Genomic DNA, 16,791 nt, shown 5'->3' on the forward strand with positions numbered 1-16,791 from the left:
CGGTGACTATGGGCTGTACTGTACTGATGCAAAGAGAATAGAAACGCCATCGAATGGGCGCCACAGAGGATCCTATCCTTGACCGGGTACGGCGACAGAGACACATCGCGTAAGCTAAGGATGACGGTAATAATTGGGGTGTGAAGCCAGACCAGATATAGATGAGCAGGCTATTACCATCAAAAAGAGATATTTGCTAGCGCCCTTGTTCAGGCAGATTATTAGATTTTTTTTTTCTATAGATTTGGAACCAAAATTCAACACGGCCGAAGGTACCCCAACTCCATTCTCACAAAACGGTCTAGGCTGAAATGACAAGGCCACCGACATGTTATCACTTCACTTGCCTACTAGGTTTGTTATTGGCTTTGGGGATTTTCCTGGGTAGAAGAAGCAGCAGCAGCAGCCCAGAACCACGGCTGGCAAACGCTGAAGCGGACCCAAGCAAGGGAGGTGAAGTTCCAATGGAGTACAGCTTGAAGCTGACCATGTGCCAGGCCGCTTTCGACACCTCGTCGCTACTTCCGAGGAGGAGTAATGTTAAACAACTGCTGGCAACCAAATACTCCAGCAACAGGACAAACTGCAGCCGTGCGATACCACACGCGATACTATCAGATTACCAGTATACCACAAATAATGGGTAGCAATTTACAGACGAATTTTTTCAGTCTGAAATAGTTCGAGAACAGTAAGGGAAGAAAACTGATGGAAGAACAAAAAAGCATCCATCATTTGTCAACATTGAGTTGCTGCGCAGGCAAGGAAAGCATGGAATGATTCACTGTGGCCGCACAACACAACACTGAAGATCGATACATGCAAAAGCTGCTGCTTCCAAGCAAATGAAAGAGCATCGAGATCACAGATCAGAGATCCAGGCTAAATAATTCTTTTAACAAAAAAGACTCAGTTATACTCTACACCTAGTCTACCACTTCAGGAGTACACGAAGCAGCAACAAAAAGGCAAAGCTGCACATGGTTTCAATCTCATCCCATCAAATGCTATCCATATGAGCATAAAACTTTGTCACTTCGCTTCAGAAATTCAGCATCCCCTCTGCACTTTAGCCAGTGTAATTCATATTATATGAAGCAAAGCTCTGCAATCACTTCACTTGTCCACCTCCATGGCTTGTGCAGCTTTGGCTTTCGCCAAGGCTGAAAGCTTCGTCTTCACCTTTTTCTTGCCAACCTTAAATTGGCCACCCTTTCTTTTGTTCTCACCACCATCTATCTGAACAAATAGAGTACAGAACAACATTAACACATATGCACAATTGGGCAGTCCAGGACTCCAGATCTTAAAATAAGCAACAGTACAAATCCAAGCAAGCACAGTGAAATTCGAGGACCTGGAAGGGGGGAACTGAAGTACAAAAGATAAGCCAACACTGCATAAATTTAGAATGACTAGATAATCATATCTCATGATGGCCACACATAAATCTGAACTTCGATGATAGATTGTCACAGGGTGCTACCCAAGAATTACAGCTATGGTTTTAGAAGACAGCAGATCGGCAATGTTTCTCTGGAGCTACAAATTAGCACAAGCAACCTGGTCGCAGCATATCAGATGGCATATGAGGACCAAAGAAAACCAAGCAGCCAGAATTCATAAAAATCATATAGCTGGCACAAAGAACTCGGCAACAAGAATTTCAAATTATTAACAGGTAAACTTCAGATGGAAAAAAAGTGGAAATAATGCTGAATAGCACAAACAAGATAACACCTAGAAAGAACTTAGCAGTAAAGGTTGTTATCATCCACCTAAAAACATAACATCAGTCCCTAGTACTACTGAACTATTCATAATTCATGGCAGTAAAACCAGGCCTATCAAAATAAATAGCAGATAAATGAAACCTAGTTCATGATCAAAACCTATGTATGTAATTCCAAAGCATGCCCAGTGACCAGTGAAGATATTTCATAAAACATCAAAAGTAAATTCTCAGGTATTTTAATAAAATGCCAGCCTGTTCCTTTGGACAGGTTGAGGGATAAAAAGGCATGGTTCCTTACTGATGCATCCAGGAAGAAATCAAATGCTCAACTATGCATTCAGATTTGAGAATAAGGGAAATGGCTTGGGAAAGACTAAAATTGGTATAACCTGTAAATGTTTCCAAGAATCTCATAAGAAAGGAATAATCCATGTATCATTTCACACACCTGCTGTTGCGTGTTTAGTTTGACCGTTTGTGAGATGCACCTATAGCTGGAGCACTGAGACCCAAATGCTCATGATCATGGTCAGTTTCAAGCAAAATCAGACAGCTAACTAGCCTCCTTGTGAGAATATTCTTCTGTACCTCTATTAATTATATATCCAGTTGTAAACAAGCTTACTGGTGAAACGCCAGGTGCAAGTTTCACAAACAGAGGCATCTGGTGATGTCAATAATCAGTAATCTACATTTACTAGCCAACAATCAGTAATCCTGGAACTTTTCAGCGAACACACCGCAGGAAGAACTTGCTTAAAGAGCGAAGTTGGAAGGCCGCATAGCAGCGGGATTGGTACCTTCATCTTGGATTTCTTGGCTTGCAGCTTCTTGGCCTGCTTCTCCTTGGCCTCTTTCTCCCCTGCACATCACCACCACAGCCGAAGCACCAAATCAGAACGACTGCTCCGCCAGAAGAGAGGAAACAAGAGAATGAGAGGCGAGATCGTACTCTTGAGGTCGAATTCGTACTGCTTCTTCCTCTTGGCGAGATTGTTCTTCTTCGACATCTTCCTTCCCTCGCCGCCAACCGCACCGCCGAGAGAGGACAGCAGCAGAGGAGGAGAAGCGACCAAACCCTAGCCAACAACTCTCGCCTGCTTCTCCTTTCGTTCCCGTGGACCGTCGGTCGTTGCTGGGTGGGCTTGGGTCCGATGTGAGACACCGGGCCGGCCCTTCTGATATCTGGGCTTACCAGAGTGCAGAAGCCGGAGGACGGAGGCCCGACTACTTCTCGGAGGCCCATCGTAGCCATGGAAGAAGGATGTGATGCTTCGATAGAGACAGACATGAGGTTCCGAGAAACGACGAGATCGACTGCTCGGGATCTGGGGACGTGGCTCCCGATTCGGGACACGTGTCTCGGCCGACATCCATGCAGGCCCCGCACGGCCAGTCATGCGGGACGCGTGGCGCGTGGCCGGTGACGACGTGGCAGCCATCATTCTCTCCACCAAGGATTAAGCAGCATAATTAAGTCTGCACCTGCCTCGTTTAGTCGCAAAAGCATTTCTTTTTCCCTCTTTCCAAAAGATGTCTCTGATTAGTGTAACGCGTAAGCTCTACTACTACTGCTCAACGCTGGGCTTCTAAAAGGCGCATCAGCAGCAGCAGGAGGGGGTTAGCAGCTTGGTCCTCATCGGTGCTCGGTGTCAGGGGAGATAGATCCATGGAGCCTAAGGAGGCGACCAAAGGGGAAGCGGTGGCGCCGGCGGCCGGAGCCGCCGCAGTTGATGTCGGTGGCGCAGGAGCAAAGAGTAAGACTCCCTGCTCCTCTGCTAGTGCAGGTCGAAAATGACTCATGTGCGACGTGAATAGAAGACGGAACAAGGCATCTGCTTCAGCTCTGACCCTGTTAATCTGATGTTTACACTTGTTCTAGTTCTGTAGTTAGCTGTACAGGAATTGGAATTGATTCAGGCGTTGGGCCAGTCTGATAGAGCACAAGCAGCTTTTGTTTGAAAGAATTAGTAGTCCATCAGTCGCTTGAGCGATACAACAATACAAATGGGCTGGATCGTGCTAACCTGTAGCATCTCGCAATCTGCAGATGGACCTCCAGTGCCGGTCGACAATGCCGCAGCTGCCCCGGCTGACAGAGGTATTCCCAATCTCATCTGTAATAAGTCTTCTATCGCTACGGTGCAATGCGGGTAACATGCACCGAGGAATGTGCAGATGCCGTTCTTGCAAAGGTGGAGATGGGCAGGAAGCTGTCGATGGTCAGGGCTTGGGAGGAGAGCGAGAAGAGCAAAGCTGAGAACAAGTGAGTTGCCATGCTCAGATGAACTAGGCCAGTGCGCCTGTAACCTTGCTTGTTGCTCGCAATTTCCACCTAGGGCTCAGAAGAAGATGTCATCCATCATGTCCTGGGAGAACACAAAGAAGGCTGCTGTGGAAGCAAAGCTTCGAACCCGAGAGGTCTGAATATCTTCCCGCAAAATCATAAGCACTTTACCCGTGAGATGCTGCTCGCATCGCACCAGTTATGCTTACCAAGCTGTAGATGGCTGTGTAGCTGGTTACTCGTGGCAGCACCGCAGCAGCTCAGCTCAGCTTGGTGACACTGGAATTGATCACCGAAGACGCATTTCTAACTAGTTCTGAAACTCTGGCCAAAAGTGTCTAGTCTAGACACAGAAGCATGGAAAAAAGAAGATGCAGACAACTGTCTAGTTGTGACTGAATGGATCCATAAATATGCTCGTTTCAGGAGACGCTGGAAAAGAAGAAGGCGGAGTACGCAGAGAAGATGAGGAACCAGATTGCAGCCATCCACAAGGAGGCTGAAGAGAAGCGCGCGTCGGTGGAGGCCAAGCGACACGAGGAAATCCTCAAGTACGAGGACATGGCAGCCAAGCACCGATCCAAAGGGACCACCCCGGCAAAGAAATTCCTGGGCTGTTTCTAGCTGGTGACTGGTGAGGAAGGAACGCAAGATACCGTACAGTTCAGTCGTGTTCTTGTAGCTTCTGAAAGGGACTCAAGTGTGAGGTCCTGAATCAATTTGAGCTTCGCAGCAGCTTCTTTGCTTTGGAGGTTCACTCTTCGGTTCTGCTCGGAGTGGCATGAGCAGGACAGAACACGTACGGTGGCCAGTTCATCAGTTGCGGTTTTGGCTTGTTTTCGTGTATAACTACTGTATATGTTTTCGTCATCTTGGCTATTGTTCTGCTGTGTGTGTGTATTGTTTGCTGATAATGTGCGTGCTTGTGGCTCTGCCTGTGCAGTGAGGTGTAACTGTATGTATTGTAACCTCTGAACATCTTTTCAAAAGTGAAAGCTTGTAGCGTAACTGCTTGTGTGCAGCTTGAAGTCCCATGAATGTTGAAAAAAAGATTCAGAGCGTTGCGTGATTTGGTGCTGGTGCAGGACAGGGATAAGAACAGCACAGGAACACATGCAGACTAACTAGCAGTAACCTGACAAGGTGATGATGCAGAACAATGATCACCTCCATACAGTTAACTGGCGAACCACAGCATTCATTCACCTCCTCGTTTCTAGATCTGCTTATCTAAGTTAAACACCATGACAGGTTATAACCACAGCAAATAACACTTGAACAGAACACATTAGCAACGTACTCCTGCAGCTAATTGTACTGCAACCAGACACGGCAGGGCAAACGTGACAGAAGCAGCAGAATTGGCGGCGGTCGATCAGGTGGGGGGCAGGACGTGGTACCGGTCGTTCGCGCGGCGCGCGTAGAGGTAGGCGGCGAGCGCCATGTCGACGGCGACCACGGCTGCGAGTGTCCCGGCGAGGACCGCCACGCGCACCTTGCCCCAGAAGGCGGCGCGGCGAAGGCGACGGGCGGTGGCCGAGGGGGCGAGCTCGAAGGCGGCGGCCTCGGTGAGCGCGGCGAGGAGGCGCTTGGAGCGCGGGCTGAGGCCACTGGCGCCGTGCAGCTCGGCCAGAACGACGCTGAACTCCACCGGGAGCGGCGCCTCGCTGTCAATGATGGAGTCCGCGAGCGCTGGCACCTGTGGATCAGCGAAGCCGCAGTCGTTAGGATTTTTCCATTTCGAACGACCACACACAAACGGACAAAAACACGAGAGTTTTCTTCTATCTGCGCATTCGGCGTGTGCAAATTTCAAATCGAGGGGACAATCAACAAGGCCCTACCGAACCTATTTGCCAACATTCGAGCGCGAGTTCTGAAAAATGGAAAACCCAATTTCACATCGCGTCCAAAATTTCAGCGCGAGCCCCCAAATTTTGAAAGCGAAGCAGAGATGCAACAGGAATTCAAATGGGTGCGGACACCTCAACTCCAACGGAAACCCTCCGAATTCAAAACCCCAGCGCGAACGACTGAAATGACAACCAAATAGAAGTAGTACAAAATTTTATAAGCGCGAAATTCAGATTCCAAACGGCAAAACTCCAGAACGAACTCAAATCGATGGGAGGATTAAGTAGATGATAAGAGGCCCAATCGAATCCAATTGGCCAAAATCCGGGCGCGAACTCAGGAAACCTAAGCACCAGAGTGCACTGAAATCAAAATGGAAACCCAAATCTCCAGGTCGGCTTCCCAAATTTCTAACTGGAGGAGCAGGAGAAATTCGAATGGGTGCGGGCGCTTGGATTCAAACGGAAACCCTCCAATCAAAACCCCAATCCCTCTCGAGAAATTCGAACCCCCAGCAGGGACCGAAATTTCGAAACGCCAGAACTCCATTGCCAACTAGGAGCCGCGTACAAAATTATCAGCACGAGTTTCAAATTTCAAACGCGAAAACTCGTGAAGGAACTCGAATGCAACTGGTTCATAACAACATCGCAGTAGCACAACGCAAAACACGGACCCGAATCCAGAATTCGCAGCGCTAACCAATGTCGAAGCAATTCGAATTGAACGAGTCGCGATCCCCACCAACCTCGGTGACACAGGAGTCGGAGGAAGCTGTCAGCGCGTCATCAGGAGCAGCGGAGGTGTCGACGGAGACGTCGGGGTCAGGCAGATCGAGGAGCGGCCCCAGGTCGTCCTCCTGTGCGGCGGCGGCGGCAGCGAGGGTGATGTCGTCATCGTCGTAGGCCAGGCACTTTGCCACCACCTGATCAGCACGAGGTACAGGCGAAGGCTAGTTGTTAGGCGGTGAAAAGCGACCGTGAAGGTGGAAGGAGGAGGTGCGCGAAGAGCTTGCTGGTCGTGTGGGAGGTTACCTTGGCGTTGGAGGCGAACTCGCGGGGGTTGGCGGCGGGGGCGGGGAGCTTCGATGCGGCGGCGTTGGCCGACGAGGAGGAGGTGGAGCCCACGGAGCTGCGGGTGGTGGGGCAGGAGGAGGGGGGGCGGAACGCGGAGGGGCGCGGGGTGAGCAGGCCGGCGGAGGGTTTAGCCATGGCGGTGCGGTGCGAACTGCGATCAGGGCGGGGGTGGGGAACTTTTTATGGAGGGGATCAACCGATCAGCCAGGCCATGAATGGGCCCTTCTGGGTCAGTGGAATCAGTTGAGGGCCCTATCTTCTTCTGGGCCTTAGTTGATGAACTTCTTCTAGTTTCCTTTTTTTTCCAAAAAGAAAACACCGGATGAGAAGCAATCCTTAAAAAGACAAATAAAAAGATCATTATTTTTTAGCAGCAAGTCTGTTTGTTTAGTTTTGCAATACGTAGCAGGGAAAGAAAAGAAGCCGATGTGATGGGACCTCTTGCTGGCTGGACACGCATGGCATGTACAGACGGACATATACGGATCGGACCGTATTGAGTGGCACGGAGTAAATATACGAGTACATACTCCAATACGATACGGACACCTCGTGATGGGATTCCTCTCTGCCACACGGGACCCACCACCTGCAGCCCGTCATCATCAGAGGGAGTAGGGTGGCAGCCGAAATTAATAAACAAAATAGATTAGACTTGGCGATCTATCCACGCCGCGGGACAAGTAGTTTGATCGATCGATCGATCGCTCGAGCGCCGGATTTCCCGTCTCCACGCTCGCTCGTGGATTCGTGAGGTCCAATCCTTAATTCCCGATCAGCGGTGGATTCCGCCTACCAACCGCTGACCTCCTCCCGCAGTGATTTCTTCTCTGATCCAAGTGTCTTGTTTGCGATTCCTACTGCGCAGGAAGGACGAGAAGGCCGCGGCAATGGCGGGGAGGGCCAACATCCCGACCAACAGCTCTGCGCTAATCGCCATCATCGCCGATGAGGTAGCACACTGGCACCCTAGCTTTCGTCGGGATGTTTTCTTATTTGATCCGACGATGCTATGCTATCAAATAGCTGAGGAGAAAAACCTGTATGATACTTCATCTCTGTTGGAGATCCGTAGCAGGAAGCTCGAGCGATAAGATATTCCTGGCCTTTCTTGCTAGTAGCTCGAAATTCCTGCTTGTTGTTAACCGAGAAACATACTGCTGTGTTAGCTGTTCAGAACTGGATCTGTCATTCGATTCTCGTACTACTGAACTCACTAAGGGGGGAAAACAAATGGCCAAATAGCGCCGCTGTGGCATTCGACTCTTCCGTACAAACAACTGAACACGAATGACGAGATATGTGAGGAACCAAATTAGCTGATGGCCAAACGAAATAGTTACAGAGACACCCCTAATAATTCCAATTCCTGCTTCATAGATACTCCAAAACTTTATTGGCACTGAGATAAACTCCTCGTAGTAGGCAGTGGCTCCCCAATCAGCGGCATTATATGAGGATAAATTTCTTATTTGATCTTAATACCTGTCAGATGTCACCTTAAGGACGACGACGACGACGACAACAACAACTTAGCTTTTTGTCCCAAGCAAGTTGGGGTAGGCTAGAGATGAAACCCACAGAAAATAAGAATAAGAAACACAAAAAGGGTACAAGCCAAAGGAAGAGTTAGGGGTTAAACAAAAAGTAACAAAGGTCACGGTTCAGGTACGTTAATTGCTAATCTCCAAGCGTTTCTATCCATAGCTAATTCCTTAGCGATATTCCACTCCTTAAGATCTCTCTTGACCGTCTCGTCCCAAGTTAGTCTAGGTCTACCTCTACCTCTCCTTACATTATCGCCCCGCTTTAAAACTCCACTACGCACCGGCGCCTCGGGAGGCCTCCGTTGTACATGTCCAAACCATCTCAACCGATGTTGAATCAACTTCTCCTCGATAGGTGCCACCCCGACCCTATCTCGAATCTCTTCGTTCCGGACTCTATCCCTTCTTGTATGCTCGCAGAACCAATGCAGCATACGCATCTCTGCTACACTCAGTTGCTGGACATGTCGCCTTTTTGTAGGCCAACATTCAGCACCGTATAGCATCGCCGGGCGAATCGCCGTCCTATAGAACTTACCTTTTAGCCTCTGTGGCACCTTCTTGTCACAGAGGACGCCAGAAGCCTGCCGCCACTTCAACCAATCGGCTGAAATTCTATGCCTAACATCTTCATCAATGTCTTCATCTTTCTGAAGTATTGATCCTAGATACTGAAAAGTATCCTTCTTGGCCACCACTTGACCTTCGAGGCTAACGTCCCCATCCTCATGCCTAGTCGGGCTAAAGTCGCACATCATATACTCGGTCTTGGTCCTACTCAGCCTGAACCCCCTCGACTCTAACGTGTGTCTCCATAGCTCCAACTTCATATTAACCCCTGCCCTACTCTCGTCAACTAGCACCACATCATCAGCAAAGAGCATACACCAAGGGATATCACCCTGTATGTCCCTTGTGACCTTATCCATCACCAAAGCAAATAGATAAGGGCTCAATGCTGACCCCTGATGTAGTCCTATTTTAATTGGAAAGTCACTGGTATCGCCATCACATGTTCGAACACAAGTCGTCGCATCCTTGTACATATCTTTGATGAGGGTAATATACTTAGATGTCACCTTAAGGACAGCCAAATTTTATTTTTATTCTGTACAGATAGTTTTTTTGTTTCACTTCAATACATTATTAGGGTTATATGATGGGAATGATTTATTATCTCCACTTTGCTTGCAGGACACGGTGACTGGCTTTTTGTTGGCTGGAGTTGGCAATGTAGATCTCAGGAAGAAAACAAATTATCTTATTGTTGATAACAGTAATTCCTTGAACCTGTTAATATGCAAAGTTTTTTAGGTTGTATATCAATATCTGGTAGTTTGAACTTGCCTAACTTTTGACTTCACATGATAATGCTGTTAACTGTGATACAATGGTCATAAGTATCATGTCCCTTGTTCCATATTACTGATATAGAGTTAAATGTTCAAACTGATGAATCTTTTGAGTACAATGGTCATAAGTATCTGATCTTTCGGACCTGAAGTTACGTTAACGACCTGAAAATTTTGTTCTGGAAGATAGTCAAACTTGCAAACTAGCTTATTTAATGTTAATGAGCACTTTCTTTTGAATCTAGTATACCTTTTTGAATGATGAAAGTTGTAGCTTTGGGACAACTGATTTTTATTCATTAGCTCACCAATTTGTGATTGTTTCATTTTTCTATTTGAAATGCTGATTTCATAGCAAAAACCTTTGCTTTTAATTTAGATATTCTGATTTCGTTAGATGATGATAACAACTTGTGTGCTTACTAATTAGTATTTGAGTAACCCTTGGAGTTTATGTCATTCTATGCTACAGAAACAACAGTCAAACAAATTGAAGATGCATTTAAGGAGTTCACCGCAAGAGAGGACATTGCAATTGTGCTCATCAGCCAATATGTAAGTAGTTGGTTTAATATTTTTTTGTCAAGCTGATTATTCTTTTGTGTAATGAAGGGATCATCAGAACTAAATTTTGTGGCCTTAAAATGCTGGCAAATGAGTTAGTTGTGGGAATTTGTTCTTCTATTCTAAACACATTAAAATGGACCTTTTTAGGGTAAATTTCGGTGACATCCTGCAGCACAGAGGATAATAACCATTATCTAAACAAAACCTAATTTCCTTAGGTAGTTGATTATGTGATTTTTGTCAACCTGAATAATGTGTCAACATGCCTTTAAAAGGCCTTCTAGAACTTTCATCTGCATACGAACTTTATGTCCCTGCAGGTGTAATTAGTCAATCTGCTTAAACCTTTCATTGGGCCTAATTTTAGTGAAATGCTTGCTCAGTTTGCAGAACTCTTGCTCAGTTTGCAGAACTGTGGCACCTATTTTTAGTAAGATACATATGAACCATAGCAATGCATCAAAATGCATTGTAAGCTTTTGCATTGTGCATATTTCTGTAACAGTTGAAATGCGTTGGTCATTCTCTGAAGTGTTTAATTTGTGTATGTCAGGTTGCAAACATGATAAGGTTCTTGGTAGATGGCTACAACAAGCCTGTTCCTGCTATACTGGAGATCCCATCAAAGGATCATCCATATGATCCAGCACACGACTCAGTTCTTTCTCGCGTGAAGTATCTATTTTCTGCCGAATCAGTGGCGTCAGATCGCCGATAAAAATCAAATGTCTTCATGTATCTTGTTCATTTTTTGTTTGGACCATTCTATACCACCTACCGCCATTGTGAAAATAAAGATGTATTTGGCATAACCTTTTTTGGTATTTGGATGAAATTCCGTCACCGATGATTTTTTATTTGCCACAAGTTGTACCTGATGAATGTATTCGTTCCATCACTGTGACTGCACTTGACTGCAGATATCATATTGTAATCTTGACTGTGAATAACATGCCAATCTCACGTTGCTTGTTTAGTGAAGTGACCGTTCCTGGTCTGGTCTGGCCTTCATGGATGATCTGATCTGACCCAACATGATGTTCCTTTGACCTGTAACCTGGGGTTGCTTCTTGTAAGTTGCATGCAGAGCTAAGATACACATGGCCCCCGACAAAAGGACGCGTAGATTCAGAAAGAAGCTTAATCATTGGCCGTCCTTTTCGCGTGTAACATTTGTAGAAGAGACGTGCATATCCTAGTTACGACAGGAAGCCTGAGCAGCCAAAGGTAAAGAACAACTGACGGCTGCTACCAAACACTTGATCTAGAAACAACAAAGAATACCTCCTAGCTCACTAATCTGTGCTCGAACCGGGGAAGTGAATAACAACAAACGATTTCGTGCTACTACCACTAGTGATTTGGTTCCTCAGCGAAAACCTCTGCTTCTTCGGCCACGGAGATCTGGATGCCTTTGGAACCTTAAACTGATTAAGTTTATAAAAAATAGAAATCTTATGATACCAAATAAATACCATTAGATTGACCATAATTTTTTTTGATAATATATCTATTTTGTGTCGTAAATCTTGGAAAAATTTGACTTAGAACAAATACAATATTTTTAGACGACATGCTTTTTTTTAACACGTAGCCACGTAGGAAGTAATGCACAGCACGCTTAGCGCCACCTGACCAGAACGTCTCTTATTCGCCAAGAGATAGCATAGAGCCGTTTCTGAAAACAAAAGGAGATAGCATACATTTCAAAAAAAAAAAGAAAAAGAAAGAAAAGGAGATAGCATAGAGCCCAGCATTTTCAACAGTCTAGCGTCCAATAGGGAACTCTTCGATGGAATCACCAGTGTACAAATGTCATTTCAGGTGAACAAAAAAAACATATACTACACATCCATGAGAGTTAAATTTGTACACTAGGATAAACGCTAAGGGAATACATAAAGAAATACGGGCTGTGTGCAACAGAGGAACAAGTTATTTCCTTATTCGAATCCCAGGGACATCCTTCAGCCCCATTTTCAGGGCGGTTTTCCTGTATAACGCTGGAGGTTTCTCCAAACCGATCGAAGCACCAAACCGGTTTGCTAGGTCAGCAAGCATGGTTTTGTCTCTACCAATGTCAGCGATTGAGTTATAGTACCCAAGCCACGCATGGTATGCTGCTTCTTTGATGCTCATGTCAACGATTTTTATCGAATCATCAACCTGCATTGCAAAACAAAAGGCTGTCATGGGCACATATGCAAGAACTATTCTAACGAAATTTTCCTAACAGCATGGAGCATTAACAATAAATTGCATGATGAGATGATCAGATGACATGATAAGCTAGGCAAAAGATAACAAGAACGCAACAAGCTGAGTGAGTAATTTAGACCTTTTGTTTCATCTCCTTATCAATGTCTGGTGCTGGATACTTCTCAATCGGGAGATCACTTATCTCATTCAAGAAATACTCTTCCCATGGCGCAAGCAAAAGAATTCCTTTGCCAGATTTGCCTTCCCTTCCGGTCCTTCCGAGTCGATGGATGTAATGCTCTCTATCAGGAGGAGCACCAACCTATTCCAAGAACTGTGCATGTCAGTACTGCAATAGTGAAGGAATCGTCACGCCGTGCAGCTACATTCAAGAGTTAGACACCAATTCTACAGTTGCTTGGGCAAATAAATGGTACAACTGTATTCTCCTAAACTTTCTTCAACTACATTAATTATGAACAGAATCTCACCTGAATCACAAGGGTGACATCTGGATAGTTCACCCCACGAGTAGAAACATCTGATGTTACAAGAATTAAGCGGTTAGAGTCCCGGAACTCTTCAGATATGCGAGTTCGACAAAGCTGAGGTTTTCTTGAGTGAATTTCCCTGACATTTAACTTCAAATCTCGAAGCATGATATACATAAATTCAGTCACCATGGCTGTTGTGCAGAAAACAATAACCTGGGATTTGAAGATTTATTAGTAAAACAACACATTGAAGCTCTTACAGCTGGTTGGTTAAAGAAAAGGAGACGGGACCTTGTAATCAACTTCACGATCAATATGCTCCCGAAGTAGGCAATGAACCATATGAAAATGCAGCTCATGTGGTACTAGAAGACATGACTGCTGAACCTAAGATCAACAACAGGAGGTAGAAATGGGCCAAGAGTAAAAAGAATTATTTTCATAACAGATAATAAAAATGGAGGCTAACAGAGGACCCACAAACTTCTGTCTTAAGCAAGACATGATTTATAAATACAGCTCATGTTTCTCTAGAAAGTATGAAGATGTGTATAATATTCAAACGGTTAGACCTATTGGGGATATATGGCTCAGAATATCTATGCAAAGATTAAATATATTATCAGGGTGGTAAAGAGAGCCAAGTATTGAGAAAGTAGGATACCATAGTTGGCGTTTCAACAGCTCCCAGGCCCACTGTATCAATAAAAACGTGATCCCTCTTTAATACTAGCTGTGAAACCCTCCGAACCTGTCAGTCACAAATAGCAACCATTACTTTTGGTTTTAGAATTGTGGCTATCCAGAAATATAGTATTATGCAGACAAAGTTATAGAAAAGTTATACGACAATGCTATTCTACACCTACCTTCTATTACTAGCAAAAATAATCGTCAAAATACTGAACTAAAAATTTACCAAGTTACTGAACCCATGTTCAGTAATAGCTCGCCAGTTACTGAACTACTGAAAAATTGTTCAGTAATTCTGCTCAGTTTAGCTGTTGGTGTAAAATAAACTGCTACACCTAAGGTGTAGAATAGCACATGGGTACTACCTCTTTTGGAATAGTAGCTGAAAAGAGCAATGTTTGTCTTTGACGTGGCAAGCTATCAACAATCTTTTCTATGTCTTTACGGAAACCCAAATCTAGTAAATGATCAGCTTCATCCAACACAAGAAATTTCAATCCCATCAAGCGAACAGAGAATGATGATTTGTTTTCAATGTGATCCAGCAGTCTACCAGGTGTTGCAACTAAAATCTGGAAGGGAAAAAAGTAAACAGAAAATGGTCAGGTTAACAGTTATGTACTTCTATCTTGATCTTCAGTAGATCACAAAATATGACAAACCTGGCATGGTTCAGATTCTAAACGTCTCTGATCAAGCTTGAATCTAGTACCGCCAATAAGAGATTGAACACCAATTCCATCATGGTGCTTCAACAAGACATTTGCTTCAGCTGTAAGCTGGATGGCAAGCTCTCTTGTGGGGCAGAGGACAAGAGCAAATATTGGAGATACTCGATGATTTGTATTGTTCTTCACAGCATTCAAGACTGATTCAATTGCAGGAAGCTGTTTATCAATCCATTTTGAATAAATTGGTTGAACAAGGAGAACATCGGAACATAAAAAATATCTGAAAGTAACATATCCCGAGTGAACATTACCAGAAAAGCTGCAGTTTTGCCTGTTCCAGTTTTGGCCTTGATAAGAACATCTTTACCTGCTTGTATATAGTAGTATAAGTGAGGAATTTGATGACTTCTGTGATGACATGTTTTGATAGTTCAGGCAGAGATATAACAGAATTGTGTCATAAGATGGAAAGAATTAAAATACAGAACAACTGAAGCCGGGCAACATGGACCATATACTTATGCTTAGAAGATAGCAGAGTGTAAAAACAAAGATTAAACAACCCTCCTTTTTGAGATGTACATTCATAAATCATAAGATTAGGAGGAGCAACCTAAACTTCACTCATAACCGGAGAGCGGGGAAAGTCCAACAGCTACTATATGTCTTACACATATGTTACCCTTTTTTATTTGTTTTCCTTTTTATAAAAAATGCCTAAAGAAAGTAGATAAATATAATATACCTTCAAGACATATAGGAAGAGCTGCCTCTTGCACCACAGTTGTCTGTACATACCCAGCATCAGCAAGTGCTTTGACCGTCAGAGGGGAGATGCCACACTCATCAAATCTAAAGACATAAAAAACTAGCTTGTTGGTTGTATGGATGGTATCTCTGTTTCAAAGTAGGACAGGACATGCAAAAGGTAAATTATTCACCAATCATTCATTAACCTCGAGTCAAAAGGACAATGATCACGATGTGCGGTGATGAGTAATCTAATATTGCCTCCACTCCTTGTATTATGGTTAAATTTTATTGTTACAGGTCAGTGTCAAGATAAAATGGAACTCCAGAAAGCCGAACTAGAAGATTTCTTACAATGTGATCCATGCATTTCATGAATACTTTGTTGCTTTACCTAAATTTCATGAACAACCATACATATACGAGTTTCTACGTTTCAGTGAAGTTCCTAGGCTCCACAACAAACTAAACAATATCATACACAAGTAATAAACAAAGATGAATCCGAGAGCGTAACCTTTTCTTGGTAAGCAGAGATTCACCCCTGGACTCGTAATGCCTCCTCTCAGTACCCAAAACCTCCCTATTTTTGATCTCCTCTCGCAGCTCTCGGATTCTACCTGCGAGATCATTGTTTTCCTCTTCATAAGACTTGAGCACCCGCCTTTCCTTCTTCATATCGCAGTTCCTGAGAGCAGCACTGCTCCACCTCCTCCTGATGGTACTTGTGTCCTCAGATTCATCAACTTCTGAATCCTCTTCGCTTGATGCTCCAAACTTTCCAAACCTCAGATTCTTCTTGGGTGTAGATGTACCCTCCTCATCCTCATCCGATGAATCCGGTCTCCATTTCCTACCAAAACGCCTCGCAGCCACTGAGTACAATCTCTCCTGATTAAGCAGTGCTAATGCCGTCTCCTCTCTTCCTTTCGCAGCCTTATCAAGGTCGCGAGCACCCATGGGCCCCAACTGCCAACTCACCGTGCTTGGAGACATCACCGAGTAACACCTCTTGGGACCAAAGAAACCGAGAGAAGGCGAATTCCAATGCGACCACCAGGGCGCCATTGTTCGGTACTCCCTCTTCGGATTGAACGCGGCCAAGCTCGGCCCCTTTCCCCCGGCTCGAACCTCCATCTGAGTCCTCGGTTGCTCCAGTGCCAGATCCTCCCAATCCTTCCAATTCGCTTCACCCCGGGGTCTCCCAGAGTCCAACTGCTGCTGCTGCTGCTGGCCACCCGGCGGCCGGTTGGCGCGGTGGAGGGGCCCGTCATCCTCGTTCCAGAGGTCCTCGGCGCCGGGCTTGCTGAATCGATCGGCGAGGGCGCGGATGTGGGCGCGCGACGAAGTGGGCCCCTCCTCACCCGGGGGAGCGGCCGGGTCGGCCCCGGGGAGGCGGGAGGCGCGGATCTCGGAACGGAGGCGGGCGAGGTAGAGCTGCTTCTCGTGGCGGAGGAGGCCGCGCTGCTTCTGCCGCGCCAGCTTCTCGTGCATCCGCTTGTACTGCCATTTGGACAGCCCGCCCGGGAAGGTGCGCGGGCCGCCCCCCATCGCCGGCGGGAGAAG

At 45.5% G+C, this 16,791-nt stretch overlaps 5 protein-coding genes across 6 annotated transcripts; 2 read left to right on the forward strand and 3 right to left on the reverse strand.

Moving 5' to 3' along the window:
* Positions 1-698: 698 nt before the first annotated feature.
* On the reverse strand, positions 699-2,892 carry LOC112880581. Of its 2 annotated transcripts, none has more exons than XM_025945297.1 (3): positions 2,688-2,848; positions 2,536-2,597; positions 699-1,239 (listed from the first exon to the last, which is right to left on the reverse strand). In XM_025945297.1, exons 1-3 carry the CDS (start codon positions 2,743-2,745, stop codon positions 1,117-1,119), a joined length of 243 nt encoding a protein of 80 aa, XP_025801082.1. In that variant the 5' UTR covers positions 2,746-2,848; the 3' UTR covers positions 699-1,116. The 2 variants fall into 2 exon arrangements, with proteins under 2 accessions (XP_025801082.1, XP_025801076.1); XM_025945291.1 differs by lacking the exon at positions 699-1,239 and adding an exon at positions 1,246-2,399 and having other exon boundaries at positions 2,476-2,597; positions 2,688-2,892.
* Positions 2,893-3,239: 347 nt separating this feature from the next.
* LOC112880574 (remorin-like) lies at positions 3,240-4,954 on the forward strand. Its single transcript, XM_025945278.1, has 5 exons — positions 3,240-3,492; positions 3,786-3,836; positions 3,914-4,001; positions 4,075-4,156; positions 4,449-4,954. Exons 1-5 carry the CDS (start codon positions 3,405-3,407, stop codon positions 4,644-4,646), a joined length of 507 nt encoding a protein of 168 aa, XP_025801063.1. The 5' UTR covers positions 3,240-3,404; the 3' UTR covers positions 4,647-4,954.
* A 111-nt stretch (positions 4,955-5,065) lies between these two features.
* Positions 5,066-7,087, reverse strand: LOC112880566. The gene is made up of 3 exons (XM_025945265.1): positions 6,911-7,087; positions 6,625-6,801; positions 5,066-5,721 (listed from the first exon to the last, which is right to left on the reverse strand). Exons 1-3 carry the CDS (start codon positions 7,085-7,087, stop codon positions 5,398-5,400), a joined length of 678 nt encoding a protein of 225 aa, XP_025801050.1. The 3' UTR covers positions 5,066-5,397.
* A 460-nt stretch (positions 7,088-7,547) lies between these two features.
* On the forward strand, positions 7,548-11,399 carry LOC112893589 (V-type proton ATPase subunit F-like). The gene is made up of 5 exons (XM_025961001.1): positions 7,548-7,707; positions 7,821-7,905; positions 9,694-9,775; positions 10,324-10,406; positions 10,972-11,399. The coding sequence occupies exons 2-5, from the start codon at positions 7,843-7,845 to the stop codon at positions 11,134-11,136; spliced, it is 393 nt and encodes a 130-aa protein (XP_025816786.1). The 5' UTR covers positions 7,548-7,707; positions 7,821-7,842; the 3' UTR covers positions 11,137-11,399.
* Positions 11,400-12,174: 775 nt separating this feature from the next.
* On the reverse strand, positions 12,175-16,776 carry LOC112893006 (DEAD-box ATP-dependent RNA helicase 48-like). Its single transcript, XM_025960144.1, has 10 exons — positions 15,743-16,776; positions 15,221-15,327; positions 14,787-14,842; positions 14,467-14,691; positions 14,170-14,376; positions 13,776-13,862; positions 13,403-13,498; positions 13,109-13,324; positions 12,757-12,939; positions 12,175-12,584 (listed from the first exon to the last, which is right to left on the reverse strand). Exons 1-10 carry the CDS (start codon positions 16,774-16,776, stop codon positions 12,354-12,356), a joined length of 2,442 nt encoding a protein of 813 aa, XP_025815929.1. The 3' UTR covers positions 12,175-12,353.
* Between the last annotated feature and the right edge of the window lie 15 nt (positions 16,777-16,791).

The sequence above is a fragment of the Panicum hallii genome, chromosome 1, assembly GCF_002211085.1.
Source record: "Panicum hallii strain FIL2 chromosome 1, PHallii_v3.1, whole genome shotgun sequence".
Lineage (NCBI taxonomy): Eukaryota > Viridiplantae > Streptophyta > Magnoliopsida > Poales > Poaceae > Panicum > Panicum hallii.

What these genes read in the sequence shown, in the direction of transcription:
- LOC112880581 (XM_025945291.1), bottom strand. Translation starts at nt 2,745, where the DNA reads ATGTCGAAGAAGAACAATCTCGCCAAGAGGAAGAAGCAGTACGAATTC. An exon ending in GTACGAATTCGACCTCAAGA is followed by an intron (nt 2,598 to 2,687) that starts GTACGATCTCGC and finishes GGTGATGTGCAG; the next exon opens with GGGAGAAAGAGGCCAAGGAG. An exon ending in TTAAGCAAGTTCTTCCTGCG is followed by an intron (nt 2,400 to 2,475) that starts GTGTGTTCGCTG and finishes TGACATCACCAG; the next exon opens with ATGCCTCTGTTTGTGAAACT.
- LOC112880574 (XM_025945278.1), top strand. Translation starts at nt 3,405, where the DNA reads ATGGAGCCTAAGGAGGCGACCAAAGGGGAAGCGGTGGCGCCGGCGGCC. An exon ending in AAGAGCAAAGCTGAGAACAA is followed by an intron (nt 4,002 to 4,074) that starts GTGAGTTGCCAT and finishes ATTTCCACCTAG; the next exon opens with GGCTCAGAAGAAGATGTCAT. An exon ending in CAAAGCTTCGAACCCGAGAG is followed by an intron (nt 4,157 to 4,448) that starts GTCTGAATATCT and finishes TGCTCGTTTCAG; the next exon opens with GAGACGCTGGAAAAGAAGAA.
- LOC112880566 (XM_025945265.1), bottom strand. Translation starts at nt 7,087, where the DNA reads ATGGCTAAACCCTCCGCCGGCCTGCTCACCCCGCGCCCCTCCGCGTTC. An exon ending in AGTTCGCCTCCAACGCCAAG is followed by an intron (nt 6,802 to 6,910) that starts GTAACCTCCCAC and finishes CGTGCTGATCAG; the next exon opens with GTGGTGGCAAAGTGCCTGGC. An exon ending in CCGACTCCTGTGTCACCGAG is followed by an intron (nt 5,722 to 6,624) that starts GTTGGTGGGGAT and finishes GCTGATCCACAG; the next exon opens with GTGCCAGCGCTCGCGGACTC.
- LOC112893589 (XM_025961001.1), top strand. Translation starts at nt 7,843, where the DNA reads ATGGCGGGGAGGGCCAACATCCCGACCAACAGCTCTGCGCTAATCGCC. An exon ending in TCGCCATCATCGCCGATGAG is followed by an intron (nt 7,906 to 9,693) that starts GTAGCACACTGG and finishes CTTTGCTTGCAG; the next exon opens with GACACGGTGACTGGCTTTTT. An exon ending in TTGTGCTCATCAGCCAATAT is followed by an intron (nt 10,407 to 10,971) that starts GTAAGTAGTTGG and finishes TGTGTATGTCAG; the next exon opens with GTTGCAAACATGATAAGGTT.
- LOC112893006 (XM_025960144.1), bottom strand. Translation starts at nt 16,776, where the DNA reads ATGGGGGGCGGCCCGCGCACCTTCCCGGGCGGGCTGTCCAAATGGCAG. An exon ending in TCTTCCTATATGTCTTGAAG is followed by an intron (nt 14,843 to 15,220) that starts GTATATTATATT and finishes ATATACAAGCAG; the next exon opens with GTAAAGATGTTCTTATCAAG. An exon ending in TAGAATCTGAACCATGCCAG is followed by an intron (nt 14,377 to 14,466) that starts GTTTGTCATATT and finishes TTTCCCTTCCAG; the next exon opens with ATTTTAGTTGCAACACCTGG.